General features: G+C 35.1%; 3 protein-coding genes across 5 annotated transcripts; all 3 read left to right on the top strand.

The window, feature by feature from the left end:
• Positions 1 to 2168: 2168 nt before the first annotated feature.
• On the top strand, positions 2169 to 7728 carry LOC129886479 (uncharacterized). Of its 3 annotated transcripts, XM_055961178.1 has the most exons (6): positions 2169 to 2690; positions 2946 to 4430; positions 4533 to 5517; positions 6185 to 6245; positions 6336 to 6559; positions 7319 to 7728. In XM_055961178.1, exons 1-6 carry the CDS (start codon positions 2576 to 2578, stop codon positions 7371 to 7373), a joined length of 2925 nt encoding a protein of 974 aa, XP_055817153.1. In that variant the 5' UTR covers positions 2169 to 2575; the 3' UTR covers positions 7374 to 7728. The 3 variants fall into 3 exon arrangements, with proteins under 3 accessions (XP_055817153.1, XP_055817152.1, XP_055817151.1); XM_055961177.1 differs by having other exon boundaries at positions 2952 to 5517; XM_055961176.1 differs by having other exon boundaries at positions 2946 to 5517.
• A 754-nt stretch (positions 7729 to 8482) lies between these two features.
• Positions 8483 to 10384, top strand: LOC129884023 (putative pentatricopeptide repeat-containing protein At3g18840). Its single transcript, XM_055958403.1, has one exon. It carries the CDS (start codon positions 8483 to 8485, stop codon positions 10382 to 10384), a length of 1902 nt encoding a protein of 633 aa, XP_055814378.1.
• Positions 10385 to 13391: 3007 nt separating this feature from the next.
• Positions 13392 to 16892, top strand: LOC129886478 (protein trichome birefringence-like 25). The gene is made up of 3 exons (XM_055961175.1): positions 13392 to 13841; positions 14481 to 14758; positions 15925 to 16892. Exons 1-3 carry the CDS (start codon positions 13556 to 13558, stop codon positions 16678 to 16680), a joined length of 1320 nt encoding a protein of 439 aa, XP_055817150.1. The 5' UTR covers positions 13392 to 13555; the 3' UTR covers positions 16681 to 16892.
• Positions 16893 to 19059: the final 2167 nt, after the last annotated feature.

Genomic DNA, 19059 nt, shown 5'->3' with positions numbered 1-19059 from the left:
TCATCCAACTCGGTACCACAAAAATTATAAATTTTACGAAAAAAATAGAATAGAAAAGAGAGTATTGACTTAAAATAGAAAGGAGAGAAAGGAATAAAAATTTACCTTTGATTCCCTTTGAAAAGAACTAAGCTTGATCTTCAATTTGGGGATTGAACTAAGCTATAAAGAAATTTAGGGTTCTTCAATTTTTTGGATAAAAATTAAGGTTGAATAAGGATTTTAACATTAGGTTCTAAGAAAGAACAGTTGGAGGACTATTTTAATTAAATAAAAAATAAAAAATCTCCACCGACGAGCTAATAAACGTTGTTTGAAACGCGCCTGGGGTTGGATGTAGGAAGGGATAAATAGTTACACTTTTAAATAGTATAAGTGTGTAATAAATCGCCAAAATAGTTAAAGTGTTTAAGTGACTTTTCACTATAATTTCATAGGGATATTTATGCCTTTTCCTAACAGACATGTATTTAAACTTTAGTGTACTATATTGTGTATTTTTAAATACAATTTGATATATGAGAATATTTATAAAAGTTGTAGAGTTGTAGGGCCAGAAGAGGTAGCTCAAACTTTATAATGATGAGCCAATAGAATTAGATAAATATAATTGAAAATGAGGAAAGCTGCGTCAGAAAACAGATTTTGATAAACAAGTAATTCTCTCATGAGTTTTATTTATGTTTTAGGTATGATTTCATTTCCTCCCAATTCCCAAACAAAGTGAAGAAAAACAACAAAATTAACAACAGCTTCCACTGAGGGTTTTGTTTCACATTCTTTTTACAAAATACAAAACCTTGCTTTTCTTTTTGTCTCTCTCCTTTTTTTTTTTTTAAATATAGTTTAAGTACTTTGCTTTTATATTTATTTGTTTGTTTTTTCTGACCTTTCTTCTTTCACTCGTATCCCACTTCACGCGAAATGTTACCAAGTCATACAAGACAGCCATACCAGGACAAGGACGTTTTTTTTAATTGTTTTTTTTTCACATCTATTGTTATTAATAATATTATTATTAGTACCTCCTCAATAAAAGTTGAAATTATTAATATGTAAATCCGAGCTATTAACAAATGCCATTCATCATCAAAAAAAAAAAAGTAACATAAAAATGTTTTTACTGGAATTGGGAGGTTAAAGTTGTTCTATCTTTATTTGGATTTTTTTTATAAAAAAATAAGTTTTTCTAATAACAATGTTAAATAAATTCATTAAAATATATCTTATGTTGGACATGAAAAAAAGTAGATAACATGTTAAAGTCGGTCAAATTGCATTAACGTGTAAATATAACATTTTTCAAATAATAAAACTTAATATATGCTTAAACGATATTGAGGTGACTAAATACATTATTATTTCACAAATTAAAAGACCTTTCACTGTGGAAGAAAATGTTAAATAAATTGCCGCCTGTGTTAGGGTGTGCACGTCTCCCACAAATTTCACAGCTGGAAACTCCTCCAAATATAGTTCTTTTGGAGTATTAAATTAGTAGTCTACCCCAACCAACAAAAATTACGGTGGAATAATAAGTGTTTCTTCATTCTTAATCAAGAGGTCTTGAATTTAAATTTCTTTGGGTACGGAGTTATCTTTGTTATGGAGCGTTTTACCCCCAATGTAGGATTTTTCTGCGCGAATTCGATTTAATCACGCTCCTGTAGGTACCGAACACCGAATAAAATAGAAAAAATATCTTCATCTTTAATTAGAGATTTTATGTTTGAGTTCAGTATATAGTTTTCATATAACATTTTCATTATATGAGGTCCTTACACGATGCAAATTCAAATCCCAAATAAATATCAAACCTAAACAGAAAATTAAAAAAATAATTTATTGGTACTGATTTTGCATTCATAAATAATTCCAATGATTTTCCCTAAACTATATTAACACTAAACTATTTTGTCGGAAGAATCTTAAAAAATGAACACTGGAGATATTGCAGGTTCGCTTGGTGCCTGGAACTCACTTCTTTATTTTTTTCAATTTACCAACTATATTATGGTCCACTTCTTTTTTAAGAAATTTAAAAATCTCACTTAACATAAAATAAAATAAAATAAATAAAAAAGCCTTTGGTCTATTCATAAAATAAAACAAAGAAAAAAAATTAACGCGATTTATTGACTTGGTGCATATTTGTTTGATAGTTGTAACTTGTATATTGACACCATTTCTGAAGAAAAGAAAATATGAAACATTTTCAAGTCCGTACCTCTCCCAAAGTCTAATGTGAAACAAATAAGTGAGAAAGCAGAGGTATCTGCAACAGACCTACAAAGATTTTTGCTCTCTTGCTTGAATTTTCTGCAAAACAACCTCTTTTTTTTTCTTCAGATGCATTCTTATACAAAAGACATTGATGATAGCTGAACAACTTTGAAAGAGGACATAAGGTTCTTGGAAATGATCTTTTCCTTGTTGGGGGGTTTCAAAGGACCTTGTAAAAAATGTCTGAAACTTGTTGAGAGCTAAAGGGCCACACATACTAATTTCTTGATAAAGGCTAAAGGTGTTTGTTTTGGTATGATTTTCCTTCTTGGGGTTTTCAAGACATCCTTAAATGTCTGAACAAGCAAAGGTTCGTTTGGTTCGTTGTCCAAAGTGTGAGAATTTGCTACCGGAGCTCACTGATTATTCTGTTTACCAGTGTGGTGGTTGTGGTGCTGTTTTACGAGGTACGGTTCACTTCTTAATCTTCCTTCCTTTGTTGTTTTCTGCTTAGTTTCCTAGAAGAATGGGTAAAAACCAATTCTTGAAATTGATTTGTTCTTCAAGTTGTGTGATTTCATTTTCTTTGACTGTTGTCCCTTTTGTTATGTGGCTCAGATTAGAAGATTGATTTGTTTGCATTAGTGATTTTTCTTGGTCTTTCTGCCGTTGAAGTCTTCTGAGGTTGCTCTCTTTTTCTTTTTTTTCCTTTCCTGTTGAAGTTACAGCTAAAAATAAAAATGGGGAGTTGGATAAATTTGTAGACAAGTCTGAAGAAGAAACTGTGGGAGGAATTGTGGAGAAGCCTGAGAATTTTGATCTTTCAGAGAAGAAACTTATGAACATGGCTGATGGTTCCGGGTATGATGTCAAGTCAAATACTAATTCATCCAGCACAAGGGAGAGAAGGAGGGCCTTGCGCGATGCACCTGAAACTTACAGGACTAATTTGAGGAATGTTGCTGATAATTGGGTTAATGAGGATGACAGGGTGATGTATAAGACTAGCATTGATGAACAAAAACAAGAAAATATGGCCAACGAGTTTGAACCTTTTGACTCTCAGAATGGAAAAGAAATTGAAAACCGAGGAATAGGCCGAGTTACTCCATATAGGAGTAGTAGGCAGAGAAGTGAGGCAGGGGTGTTGCCTAGGTCTATAAGAGCTAATCGTGAAGATATGAGGTATTCATCCTCCATCAACTCAGAAGAGGATCGGTTGCGCTACTCTTCAGGATCAATTTATGATAGTGATAAGAGGTTGTATAGGAAGGATGTGGTTGGGTTCAATCAGGATGAAGAAATTCAAGAAAATATGGCTAAAGAATTTGAGCTTTTTGACTCTCAGAATGGACAAGAAATTGAATCCCGAAGAACAGGTAGAGTTCCAGATTGGAGAAGTAAGGAGAGAAGCGAGGTAGAGGTGTTGCCCAGGGCAAGAAGAGTTGATCCTGAAGGTGTGAGGTACGCGTCCTCCATTAACTCAGAAGAGGGTCCTTCTGGTTACTGGTCGGGTTCAAATTATGATAATGATAAGAGGTTGTATAGGAAGGATGTGGATGAGTTCAGTCAGGTTGATTGTCCATTTGATGAGCGAGCAGAGCTTTTGAGGAAGTTTGATGAGCTAAAAGAGAAGCTCAGTCGGTTTGGTGATGTGTCTGAGTTGCCTAACGAAAAAGTCCCACTTGAAAGGAGGATGGCTCATCATGAAGGTTATGGAAATCCCATTGATCGGTTTCCTGAAAGCTCTACAAGGATCATGAATGGATCTTTGGCACAAAATCATGTTTCTGGTGAAAGGCCTCCCTACCTGAACCACTACAATGCGCCCTCTCCTTTTATGAATGCTCATGACATGGATGATGGTGGATTTTATCCACCTAGAGACCATATCCAGGGATATGGAGGTCCTCGAAGGTTCCAGTTTCTTGGTGGAGATCCATACCAAGCCCCGTCTCCGTTTCAATTGCAGCCATCTCATGCCCATTTTTCTGGGCGGTCAATGGACAATGAAATCCCACCTACAGATCCTTATCGACCTTACCCGCCTCAGGCTAATCCTCATCATCCATCTTGCAATTGTTTTCACTGCTGCAACGTCAATCAAATCCGTAGACGAGGTCCACCCAATGCTTTTGGTGAGAAAAGGTTCTCTGACATTTCGCAAAACCCAATGTTCTACCGTCATCAAAATAGTGGTGCATTTGGTAAGCAAGATTATAATCCTCAAAATGTCAATCCTCTCCCATTAAAGTCGCAGAATCCTCAATCACAAATGGCTCATTCTGGTGACCTGAATGCTGCTGTAGGTGGTTATGCTCGTCGACTTCCTCCCAGGGGTCAGCCTAGTGGACAACTATGTCTACCTGTGGCTGGTGGAGCCCCATTTTTAACGTGCTTCAATTGTTTTCAGCTGCTGCAATTGCCCAAGGAAGTCTTTCATGGTGGTAAAAGGCAAAAAATGAAATGTGGGTCATGTTCTGCAGTTATGATTATTGCAGTTTCAGACAATAAACTGTCTGTTTCTATTGCTGAACAAGTAGATAAAAGCACTAACAAGATGGGTCATCAACATAGAGTCATGTCGAATGAAGGGAATCGATACTCCAATGGTCATACAAACCGTCCTAGCATGACCTTTTCCTCTGAAGATTACGATACTTCTAAATATGATTTCCATGCAATGGATCAAGAACTCAGGTCACTGTCAACAGGCCGTGGAAGTTCCCTTAAATCTGCTGAGATGAGAAGCCTTTGTTCTACATCTTCACGCAGTTCAACGGAAGAGGGCAGCATCAATAAATTTGCTGCCACAATGGAAAAGTCTGACCCTGAGCTGCCAATGAAGGGTAAAGAATCTCCACCGCCAGCTGGTTCACCACTCCAAGAATACTTTGACCATTCTAACAAATATCATGTTGCCAACCGCCTGGATCATGGAAACAGAAGTGCGCGTTCAGATGCAGAGAAGCTGATGCAGAAAAAGACTACTTCAGAGCAAAACTCCTCTAAAGATTTAGCTGTAGCAACTGAGATGGACATACCATCCAATGAGTATGGTAACACTAGCTCATCTTTAGGGTCTGGTGTATATAGTAAAGAAGCAGACCAGCTGAAAGCCACTAAAGCATCATTTTTCTCTGGCATTATAAAGAACAGTTTTAAAGAATTCAGCCGATCTGATTCTTCTGAGGGGGAAAAAGCCAATATTACAGTTAATGGGCATCTTATACCAGATCGGTTGATTAAAAGGGCAGAAAAGCGTGCTGGACCAATACAACCTGGACATTACTGGTAAGTGAGACCTTCAATCATTCAACTTGTTCATTCTTTAAGTTTAAATACGATGTCTTTTACTCTTAGATTTTATCTTGTTGCTGATGTACATGTAGGAGGCCAGAAATAGCATAAGTGACTATTTTATATATCTGTTCGTTTATTTATTTATTTTAGATTTTGGGGGCGGGCGTAAAATAAAGCTCTATATAATTCTAGTTTGCTTGGTGAAATATTCTCAAGTGACTATGATTTTCCTATTTAATCTATACAAATTTGTAGAATTTCATTAACCAAGTTGCAACATAAAATCCATCGATAAGTATGATCGTGAAGTTGTTGCATTGTTACAATGAGAAATTACATTAGTCAAATCTTCAGCATGGAACCTCTTGGAAGCAATAGCCCGATATGCATATAGCACTGTTGTTTCTAAGATACTGAGAAAAAGATCCTAAATACCTTGGAAAGAACTCCAATGTAGTATTGATCATTTGATGGTGTACATGATTTGTAGTTTTAGTTCTACTTGTATTTGTAAGCGGGTTCCTATTTTTGATGGTTCAGTTCAATTGGTCTACATTTATTCATCTGCAAAGATTCCCTTTAACTAGTCCTATACCACAATGTGGTTTATCCTCACATTTATGATTATATTGCATCTTGACTTAATTTCCTATGCTAGGTATGATTTTCGAGCTGGATTTTGGGGAGTGATTGGTGGTCCTTGTCTGGGCATTATCCCTGTAAGATTTACTATTTTCCAGTAGATACTTGTAGTCTGTACTCTCCTGCTTTTGTTATGCTTTCCCATACTATAACTATTCTTCTTGCAGCCATTTATTGAAGAATTTAACTATCCCATGCCTGATAACTGTGCTGGTGGAAGTACTGGAGTATTTGTCAATGGGAGAGAGCTTAATCCAAAGGATCTGAGGTTGCTTGCGAGTAGAGGCCTCCCAGCTGACAGAGACGGGTCTTATATTCTTGAAATTTCTGGCAGAGTCCTTGACGAGGATTCTGGTGTAGAGTTGGAGTGCCTGGGAAAACTTGCTCCGACGTGAGTATCATTCTATGATAACTTTAGGTTTTCAATAATTATTTCTCATGATCAATTAAATGTTCATATTGCTCCGTAAAGGTTCATGTTGCTGTCTCAGTTGGTTGAATGACCCCTGGCCTACTTTATGTTAACTATCTACATTAACACACACTTCTGAAAAACTAAATACAGAACCCATAGGCAACACAAACATGCTCACTGACCATTTCCCAGACACCTTACAGTTGAGATCAATGATTAAGATAAATAACTGATGTACTCTTTGCTGTAGACCTATGATAACTCATTGCTGCCTTAAAATATAGCTACTATCTATTGTAGTCTTGATCGTTGTTCCTTATTTCTTGCTTCAACCTTTCATATTTTATGAATGACGCTTTGCAAGGGAAAAAAGCTTAGTCTATCCGTCACTGTCATGGTACATGCTTGGGTCCTCTTCTCAAATGGCTAGCTTGTCCTGACATTCATCAACCAAAACGATAGGTTTCTGCTATTCCAGAGTTCCACTACTGCCATGGAGAAAATGATAATGAAATTATTGGTACCATTAGCTGGCATGAATCTTGGGTGTTTAGTTTCCTAATACCGTTTCACTATCCTCACTAAGCCATTCGATTATGCCTAGTTTTATTTTTGCTGTGGACATTTGTAATGACTTATGTACATTTTTATGATATTAGCCATCTCTCATAATTATAGAACATCTTGAATTATATTTTGATTTCAGGCCGTGCTAACTAAACACTTATTTTTCAGCGTTGAGAAAGCAAAGCGTGGTTTTGGCATGAGACCTCCCAAAGTAGAGGCATAACTGTTCATAAAAAAAAGAGTTTGGCTTTACCAGGAGGCTGCTTACAGTATACGGAAAATCTGGAGCTGTAGAGAATGTTAGGTTATTGTGATCGAGACATGTAAAATGGAAGTTAGATTATTTTTATTTTGTCGCGTGCCAGTGAGAAATTTGTGTCTTACAGATCGATATACTTTTTTTCTTCTTCTTATTCTGAGTCGATGTAAATTCATTAAAATGTAGTTGCTGTGTGCACTTGTGTAGTATTGAAGAAAGTTTGCCTGGCTACTGAATCATGGCTATGGTGGTGGGAATATTGTATTAAAACTCCTTTTCTCTGTTAGCTTTCTAGCTTTAATGCAGATTGTTTGTCTAATTTGTAACTCTGTTTAAATTAAACCAAGATGTTTGTGGTACTAAATACTACTCACATGGAATTTAGTTATTAATCTCCATTGTCATTCTCAAAAACAAGAGGTTATTAATCTCCATTGTATGTTTAAAAATATTATTTCCTTGAGAGACTTTCAATAGCAGAAATTTATTTTGTCTTCCTTTTTTCTTTTACATGTTTAGACATGGCAGGGTTTCTATGCCAGATATGACTACTTTTCTTGATCACTCCATGTTTTCTTGGATTTGAGGGGCATATAGCCACTTGACTCTAAAGATAGAAACAATGTAGTAGATTTCTCCATCATTCTAGATTCAATCTCCAAAATCAATAAAATGGCCATCATGGATCTGGATGTGATCAGCGAAAATTAATTATTGGGGATAGACAGACTGATAAAATAGCAGTAGCCACAAATACGATTCTCAATCAACAAGGTTAAAATGTAATATGTGTCTATGTAGCTCATATCCTATCTGAATGGAATTACGGTTTATGCCAGCAAGGGCTAAATAGTGCTTCCATTAATACTCCAGACCCTCAGCCCAACTTTTAGTGCTGCACCCGGCTCTCTTTCCCCCTGACACTCCCAATGAAATCACTGTTAGACTGCGCCAAGTTTCAAACCCGTAACATCAAATCGGGTCTAACCCCAAGAATCATTGATATCAATCACCTTATTCAAATATACTCAAAGCACTTTCTTATTCAAGATGTCCAGAAAGTGTTCGATGAAATGCCTGAAAGAAATGTTTTCACGTGGAATGCTATTATAAACACCTATGTTAAAGATCAAAACTTTGCGCAAGCGAGAAGACTTTTTAATGCTGCTCCCCTAAAGGACTGTGTCACGTACAATACAATGCTGTCTGGTTATGTCAATTCTGAAGGATTTCAGGATCAAGCAGTTCGATTGTTTGCCGAAATGCAATTTGTTGACAAAGTATCTGAATATGCCTTGACTACCATGCTTGGTTTAGTGACAAAGTTATGTATTTTGTCATATGGTAGGCAACTGCATTCATATATGTTGAAGACTGGAAATAGTTTAAGTAGGTATTCACTAAGTTCTTTGATTGTTATGTATTCGAAATGCGGGTGTTTCAGAGATGCTTGGAGGGTCTTTGATGGATCTGATGTCGGGTTTGTTGACACGGTTTCCAAGAATACTATGGTGGCAGCTTGTTTTAGAGAAGGTGAGGTGGAAATGGCCCGGGATGTGTTTACAAGTAGGCTACAGTTGAATGATGAAGTTTCTTGGAACACAATGATTTCGGGTTTTTCCCAAAACGGGTATGAAGAGGAGGCCATCCGGTTGTTTAGGAGCATGATGGAGGAGGGATTTAAATGGAATGAACACAGTTTTTCCAGCGTTATAAGTGCTTGTTCTAGCGTGAAGAATTTGAAACTTGGGAAAGAGATTCATGCTTGGATTTTGAAGGAAGGGATGAGTTTGAATCCATTTCTTAGCAGTAGTTTCGTAAATCTTTATTGCAAGTGTGGTCTCTTGAATTATGCACAGTCAGTTTGTACAACTACTCAGAAAGAGAACCCTTTTGCCGTCACACCATTAATCGTAGGATATTCAGAAACGGGTAATATGTTAGAAGCAAGAAGGCTTTTTGACTCATTGCCTGATAAGAATCATGTTGTATGGACTACTATGATATCTGGATACGTGAAAGTGCATCAATGTGAAGATGCTTTTCAGCTTTTCAGAGAGTTAATGACACAGAAAACAACTGTTCCTGATGAACTGATTTTCATAAACCTGCTTGGTGCATGCGCCATACATGCCACCTTTAATTATGGGAAGCAAATACATGCCTGTATACTAAGAACTGGCACCGCATTGGATGCTAAGTTGGTCAATTCATTGGTTGATGTGTACTCAAAAAGTGGAAATGTAACATATGCACAGAGGGTTTTTCAATTGTCTGTTGATAGAGATACTATCCTTTACAATAGTATGATAGCTGGTTATGCTCTTCATGGTTATGAAAATGAAGCTATTCAGCTTTTCTGTCAGATGACAGAGAGAGGTTTCCAACCTGATGAAGTCACTTTTCTTGCCCTTCTATCAGTTTGCCGACACCGTGGATTAGTAAAAATAGGAGAAGAGTATTTCTTTTCCATGACCAAAGATTACAGAATATCACCTGGAACTGACCACTATGCGAGTATGATCGACTTGTATGGAAGGGCAAATCAACTTGATAAGGCAGTAAGCTTAATGGAAAAGTTGCCTATGGAACCAGATGCTGTAATTCTGGGCGCATTTCTAAATGCTTGTAAAATGAACAGAAATGCTGAGCTTGCAAAAGCTACAGAGGATAAGCTATTGCAAATTGAAGGAGGGAACGGGTCTAGATACGCGCAGTTGGCTGGTATCTATGCCTCGGAAGGGAAATGGAATGAGATGGGGAGGGTAATGAAGATGATGAGAGGAAGAGAGGCCAAGAAAACTGCTGGTTGCAGTTGGGTATATGTAGGAGACACAGTTCATTCCTTTATCTCAGGGGACAGATCTCACTCTGAAAATGACGCCATATATACTATTTTAGGTTGTTTGATTGAAGAATTAACAAAACTATCAGCCACTATATTCTTAGAAGAAGAGTTCTGTTCACTCTGTTGATTAATGTCCATTCAGATCATTGAGTTTCTTCCTTTTCTAATTACATTCCTTTGGCTAGAGGGTGGAGTTATTTATTTTTTTCCTTTTTTGATGAAAAAAGATAGTAAATAGATTTCATAGTACCATGAAGGTACAAGAAAGGATACAAACTAGACTTCATATCTGATACAATCATGTTCTTCCTAAACCATACCACAGTTTCCTCTAAAGATTGTTATAGCATGTCTTTAATGTAAACCTACCATCATTAAAATACTCAAAATGTCATTCATGTTATATAGAAATCTTAGCTAAAGATCATTAAATATCCATATGATATGATATAATGAGTTATTATCTTTTCTAAACAAAATTTGATTGGATGTGCAAATTATTTCTGTATTTGGAAAAGAATATTGGTGGTGGCATGAGTGCAGGGCAAAAACTGTTATGAACAAGTTAATAGGACCAATTCAAATGGTTGCTGCCTGCTGGTATGGAATGTAATATAGGCAGCCATAGAGGGACAAGAGAATGAGATGAAGGTAATAAAGAAGGAATGTTGGCCCTATAACACAATCCCATAATTTTTAGTAGTGGGCCTTCAAATCGGCCACATGCACCATAATATCCTGATACAACTATATTTACATTTCTTTGAAACTACCTTATTAGAAATATATCCATACCATATATATTTATGGGGAAATTTTACAAATAATTATTATAATAAATTCAATTAGGCTCTTTAGCTATAATTTGCGTATTTACGGGTTATATCTATAGTTTAAACTATCTCGTTTGTATAATTCGCAAATAATTAAGTTATTTTTGTATAAACTCGAAATAACAAATTTAGACAAACACAAACATCTGAACTTTAAATAGTTATGCAAATTATATTATACAAAATTACATTATACAAATTTCGAATTATACAAATGTGTGAATTATACAATTTTGAACCGTAATGTTAAATGTTAATGGTGAATTATAAATTAGTTAAACTATAGCTATGTTAACTAATTAACTAGTACATATTTGATTATTCGCGTAATTTTTCCTATATTTATTCTACCTCCACTTTCAAATAATTCTATATTTTACCACTAATTAAGAGTTTTCTACCATATATTGAGGAAGATACACTTAGATACATATATTTTTACTACCAGATACACAAAAAATAAGGAGAGAGATGAGCGAGATGGGGAGGGAGGCGAGCGAGATAGACATATATCTCATATACATGTGAATCAAAGTAGATATTGTTGGTTTAATTGATAGGTTGAATGAGAAATGAAGGGAAAAAGAAGTGGAGGGAAAAATGAGTTGTTCCCTCTTGCTTTATGAAATAAGCATTTGTCCCACATAGGTGGTGAAAAGAAAAGGTCTCATACTTAAGAGTAGAAGCACTCCTTCATGTTGCTAAAGGGTCAAGAAGAGGGTCTCCCCTCGTGCCGCCGTCGTCGCTCGGCTCGGATCCGGATCCGAATATTTAGATTTGGATTTGGATATGGTCAAATGATCTGATTGATTGATAATCTTTGTTGATCCTCAGAATTGACAACAAAAAAAATAATTCTGATAATCATCTTCTTCTTCTTTTCTACACTTTTTTTTAAAAAATGTGTGATATACTGTCTTCGAGTGGTTCGCAGCCACCTTAATTTGTTGTACCGCTATTTTGGTGAGTAAATCGTTTTATTCTGGGAGGAAAGATTCCAAAAACCTCGGGTACATTGAGGGGAATAATTTCCTTAAGGACACACTATGCATTCAGTGAGCTCGATTTTTGTTCTTACATAATTTTTCAGATACTGTTCTTATTTTAAGTTTCTATCCAGTTTGTCTTTTATTTCCAGAAATTATTGTTACTGTTTCAACGTTTTACAATACAGATTACTAACAGATATATGTATTTGTATGTATCTGATGTGATTCACATGTACTTGAGATGCTAGTTACATAAGAGAGTGGCGAGCGAGATGGGAGAGAGGCGCATAAAATTTGTTTTTGTATTTCAGATATATCTAAATTCATTTGTATATAGTATATCTAGAACAAATTATACCTAATATTAACCACATGTGTACTGAAATACATGTATATTGACACATCAAAATCTGGTAAGATTCATAATATTGTAAATTAGAGTATATGAATATATCTAAGTAATAAAGTATTAAACTAGTGCAATTTTGGTATGTTTCCTTCTTTCATTCAACTAGATCTTGAGCCACTGGTAAGCAACTTATCATATCAAAAGTTACTTGGCGCAATCCGCTTCACGTGAAATGCTCCTTAATGCTCTCCAATCTCATTCAAAAGTTATAACAATAATAATAGTGATAATAATGATAATAATAATAATAATAAATTTGAGTATGAATTTTGCTGAAAATTAATACAAGTAGATAATTATAGGGAATGGCCAGAAAGCTGACAAATAATCTTTATTAGTGGGAATAGGGATGTCTTTATTCCCTAATAATCTCTAGCAAGATTTGCCTAATCAATATCACGATGATCTCACAACTTAGATCTTGAATTGCAACTATATTAGTTATTTAAAAAAAAAGCATATCTTAGTGTACAATTATTTGAGATAGAAAATTTATTTAGTGTCGGTGAAGAGACTGCAGAATCTTATAAGCTGCATACCTAGCCTCTTGTTTGGCTGGTTTTCACAGATCGTATTATATTGTTAATTTAAATATATTGTGTTGTTAATTAATTTAATTAGAAATCTTAAATTTAAATTTTTTTAATTTTTAAATATAAAATCATCTTTGTTAAAAATAATAATTTACCTCTAACGTGGAAATTACCGGCGCGAACCAGAGCATAGAGCACACAATAGGCTGCACCATTTCACTGTTAAAGTGAAGCTCACTTTATTCCCTTTGTACCCTTTTCTTTCTCTTTTGTACTTTTGTGTAACTTACTTTGCCTAATTTCTAACGACCCCTTCCTTTCTTTAATTTTTCCTAGTAACAGTTGGTTGCTCAAAAATAGTCTTTTTTTTTAATAAAAAAATAAACCTTTATTTTTTCCATCATCATCTTCTTAATTATTTTTATCTTTATCTACTTCTATTTTCTTATAATGTGGCAGAGACCTTAATGTGTACAAGTATTTTTGTTACACTATTTGGTCTCTGTGACAACAAGTGCAGAAAAACCAACAATTATGAAGTCTTTTAATGGCAACAACATTATCAAGAAACAATTTTCCTTAGTTTTTGTAAAATTTACTGTTTGTTTTCTGTTGTTGGGTCTTGCCTATCGTCTCTTCTTATCCAGTTTTGAACAGTTCTCTCAGATTGAGATGAATAATACAGCTCTGTTTTCCAACAACACATTGCCGCCTCCGGTGACCGTGAGTGAACCTCCGGTGACCATGAATGAACCTCCGGTGACCGTGAATGAATCTCTGGTGGCTGTTGATCTTCCAGAGAACCAAACTTTGCAAAATGGTTAGTTATGATTCTTCTTCTTGTTTTTTTTTTTTGGCCATGCATGAATGGCCATATCAGTTCTTGTAAAAATTGATTCTTGAAAGTTGAAAATTTTCGGTTTTTCTTTCTTTCTTTTTAGCTTAATGTAATTTGTATGCTTTGGATTTTGTGGTATCAATGACGTGGGTAATTTTGGTTCACTTCTCTGCATTTTTGTGATTAATTTTGTCTATTTTGGTATTAGATGAACAAGTCTTTCATCAATTTGTTGTGAAAACCCCTTAAGAAAAGGAGAAACTTAACATTCTCCATGTAAAACGGAGTAGTGATATAACATTGTTTTAATGAGGGAGAGAGTCAGAAGTTGGGAATCGAACCGCCGCAAAGTTCGTTTAGCTAAATCAATTGAGCTATTAAGATTTTCTAGTGGGATAACATTGGACAGGGAATTAGTACTTTATTGGGTATAATAAAATGTGGATGGCAGATTTTTTTTTTTATGATATTGTCTTTGACTGATAACTGATAAGTAGTCATGAATTTAAGTAACAGCAAAAAGGAACAACTTTGAGTAAATTATTAGATTTGCACTTTGAGCTTAGGTCACTAGTGTATTTGTCCTTACAAACTGTGTCTATCTTTTTTTTCTTTTTACAGGAACATGTGATTTATTTATAGGAAATTGGGTTCATGATCCAAATGGTCCAGTTTACACAAACGTCACTTGCTATTCAATTGAATCTCATCAGAATTGTATGAAAAATGGGAGACCTGATACTGAATATCTTTACTGGAGATGGAATCCTAGAGACTGTGAGCTACCAAGATTTAGCCCTAAGAAATTTCTCAATTTGATGCGAAACAAATCATTCACCTTCATAGGCGATTCAATTATGCGTAATCAAGTGCAGTCATTGCTTTGTATTCTCTCACAGGTACATTTCAAGCTCAAAAAGAGTTTGACTGGAACTAGGCAACTAGCTGCTCTACTTTTTTTTTTTTTTTCATTTGTTTTGTTTCTTTGATTGTTAGTGCAATTGGTAACTGCAAGCGTCGTGACTTAGTTGCTTTTCTCGTAACTACTTGCTAACATCAATAATTGCTCTTAAATGGTCAATGTGGATATCAAATCAAATACAAGCTTCTTGTGGCTGTTAGTGTATGTCATTTTACAATTTGTGGGGCACTCTTGTGTTTTATAAGCTAGTGTCTTATCTAGTTGTATCTCACAAACCATAATTATGATCTTTTTTGTGTATGAGGTGGGCATAGCTACATATTGGATTTATCGGTAATGTCACTCTCAGTTACATGGATATTGGTCCCATGAGCCAGCTTGTAAAGGCTCTTTGTAGTTATAACATATGTTTTTGAAAGTTGTTAACAAGTTGATTCAAACTTAGTGTCAAACCTAACTAGGTGAACATTTAAGACTATTGCTCAACTTTTGCTGTTGTGCCATCTCCTTTGAAGCAAAAAAATTAGCTGGCCTCATTATTATCTCCTTGAGGTTTAAGCAAGAATTTTGTATGAGATGGGACAGATTTTCAAAGGAGATGAAATAATAACCTCTAAGGAGTTGATCTTCTCAAATTGCACACTTAAGAAGAATAAAACCTTAATGATGATCACCTGTTGCGTCTCCAATTGAACCCTCTTATACAAATGTTCTATGGGCGGTTGGCTGATCACGCTGATTCTTTCTTTACTACAGTGCTTATTTAACTTGGGAATGACTGACTGAATATGGAATTTTCTTTATACATAAAATCAGAGGCTACTGATTGGAGAATCTCCATCCTAAATTAGTAAATCTAATAAACATCAATAACCAGCATAAAATATTTTTTCCTGCAGAATGTTTCTAGCATAATTAGACAGAATTATAATTCGATATTGTTGAGTAACCCTTTGCTCTCTTCTTATACACAAGCTTCATTCGCAATGTTTGCACGTTATATCCATGTCGTTTCATTTCCTTTATTATTTGATTACTTTCATAAAATCTCATCGTGTTGAGATGCATTGGGTTGTCCGGTGCAGCCGAAACTTTTGGGGAAAGGTACTATTTGTTTCTAATCACGTTTACATTGTTAAGCAGGAGGAAGAAGCTGATGACGTCTACCATGACCAGCAATACAAAAGCAGAAGATGGTACTTTCCGATCCACGACTTCAATCTTTCTGTCATTTGGTCACCTTTTCTTGCAAAATCGACTGTTTTTGAAGATGACAATGGAGCTTCAACGGATATTACTCAGCTTCATCTTGACAAACTGGATGATGTCTGGACTCAACAATTTGACAATTTTGATTATGTATTTATTGCTGGTGGCAAATGGTACCTGAAGTCTACAATTTACCTTGAGAATGGAAAGATTGTTGGCTGTCACAACTGCCCTGGTAAGAACATTACGCAAGTGGGATTTGAGTACGCATATCGCAAAGCATTGAATACGACTATGAAATTCATCACAAGCTCGAAGAACAAGGCGTATACTTTTTTTAGAACCACTACCCCTGATCACTTCGAAAATGGTGAATGGAATACTGGAGGATATTGTAACAGAACAGGACCTTTCAAAGAAGGTGAGGTTGATATTGGTTATGTTGATGAGGTAATGCGCAAAGTCGAGTTGGAAGAATTTGAGAGAGCATCTGAATTGGGGATGAACATGAAATTGTTTGACACAACCTTACTTTCACTGCTGAGGCCAGATGGGCATCCCGGAGTCTACAGGCAATATCAGCCATTTGGTGTAGAAAATAAGAACAAAAAGGTCCAGAATGATTGTCTACATTGGTGTTTGCCTGGTCCAATAGACTCGTGGAACGATATAATGATGCAAATGTTGTGACATTAAAGTTATTGATGTTGCTCCCCTGATATGAGCATTGAAGAGTGTAAACTAGTGGTCAATGAATCATGAGTTCTTAAGTTCGAATTTCATTTGACACAAAAATACATGTAGGTGATTTCTTCTTATTTATTCAAGTATTGGTGGATAGAGTTACTTGATACTTGCGGGGTGAGTGGTAGCAATCAATGTAAATTCCAACAATGAGTAGACATATTAGTCCAATGTTTAGAGATCAAACTTTATATATCTGCAAAACTAAGTACACATGGATTAGATATGCATTCTTAGAATTCACTCTCACAACTCTGAATTCATAGCCCTATGTAACTTAACCATAAAACAAAGTGGCCTGTCAGTGTTCAAAACACACAACCAGAACATCTAAGCCAAAGCTGAGCGAGAGGGAAATCCTCTTCTAAGTTCTTTAATAGAGAGAACCTTGAGGTAGTGTTTCTTATTAAATGCACAAAACATCTCTTCTTCACTATCAATGAGGGAGAAATGCATTTGATCTAGCAACGATGACGGAGCAAAGGGAGGCCCTCTTCTAAGTTCTTTAATAGCTAGAGGTAGTGTTTCTTATTAAATGCTTTGAACATCTCTTCTCCACCACCAATGAGGGAGAAATGCATTTTATCTTCAATCACATCATTTACTAGAGCCCGAGCCGAGCGACGACGATGGCACGAGGAAAGACCCTCTTTTAAGCTCTTTAATAGCTTGAAGAAGTGTTTCTTATTAAATGCACAAAACATCTCCTCTTCGCCACGAATGAAGGAGAAATGCACTTTATCTTCCCTCTATCTTATTTCACTCCATTTCTCAAATCACATTTCAGCTCTTCTTTTAAGACTTCCACCTTAAAGAAACCCAACATGGCCTAGTGTGCCCTTACTAACTTTGGCACACTCAAACTTGCATACTCAAGAGTAAGTTCACTTGGGAATTTTAACAAGCTAGGCGGTATTGTGATTCGCGCCAAGGAAAAGAAAAGTTTGCTTTCGGATCAAGAATAATAAATAAAATGGAAACAAGATAAAATCTTATATCAAAATGACTTTTGGCATCATTGGAAGGATCGAAATTACCACATTCGTAGACCGACAATTTTTAGTTGGATCAAACTATTGGAAGAAAATAGAAAAGAAAGACCGAGTGGGATCAAAGAACGTTTGACTTTCAACTATGCAAATAAATAGGCGGGGCTTATTATTGCATTAAACTTCCTTGAAAGGGAACGGAGTGGATCCTTATACCATACTCGAGGTAAGACTCAATGCTACTTAACAAGATTTTTTTTTTCATATTCATAGCCCACATCCAAGACCTTTCGTTAAAGGTAAAAGGATCTTATCCATTCCACCACAATTCTTGTTGGTAACATTTTACTATCAATACTTTTCAATTCTCAATAAATATTTAATAAATAAAAGTATTTTTATATACTTTAGTTTATTTAATTATATTTTTAATGAACACGAAAAAAGTTAAAACTATGGTTAAAATTGAATGGAAGAAGTAAATTTTTGGAAACTTAATTAGTATACATGTATCAATGGAAAAAGTTTACAAGTCATGAAGCCGAAAGTCTACTCGCAAGGTGCGAATACAGTCTAATCTAAAGGTCCAGGCCCATGCTAAGAAAAATATGAAACAAGAAAGTCATAAATGCATGTTTTATCTTCATATGTTCAAAACAATAAATCAGAAAATAGATGAAGCAAAAATTTATTTCGAGCTTTCACTGTTTCACAAGGAAAAAAATTTCTGTAAAAGCGACAATTTAATTTATAGAATTTTAGCAAACTCAAATGATGAAGCAAATCACAAACTGTATATATACGTTTCTCTTTCGAAAACGATGCAGAATGCAGTAGAGGGGGAAGAGTTTTTCAATGACCGAAAATTGTAACCAAATTTGAGAATCAACCGTGCGATTTACCTTTTCAAAAAAGATCCCTGTCTGTTCAAAGGAGACGCAAACGGTCAGATTTACCATCAGGAATATTCTACAAAATTTTAAATTAAATTTCATTCGAAGGAAAATATTAAAAACTGAAAACAGAAATAATAAAAATAAAAAAATAAATATTATCCAAAAAGTTTATCAATCAATTGTCTAAAGTCGAAATCTGAGTAGGAGAATTTCTTTTACTTTTTTAAGAGTTAACAGAAATATTTCGATGTATAAATACAAAATTTCTCCTCTTTCTTATTTAAGAAAATAAATCTCCCTTTACTTTTTAATTCACACATTTGACTAAAAAGTGAACTGAATATTGGATAACTTCCACATAATAATTAATTAATAAGTCAGCCTTGGTATGTTGTATGAACATGTATATACATATAAATTTATTTAATAAATATAGTGGT

Source organism: Solanum dulcamara, chromosome 4, assembly GCF_947179165.1.
Source record: "Solanum dulcamara chromosome 4, daSolDulc1.2, whole genome shotgun sequence".
Taxonomy (NCBI): domain Eukaryota; kingdom Viridiplantae; phylum Streptophyta; class Magnoliopsida; order Solanales; family Solanaceae; genus Solanum; species Solanum dulcamara.
The sequence above is the reverse complement of the archived record's forward strand: the minus strand, read 5'-3'. Positions and strand labels throughout refer to the sequence as shown.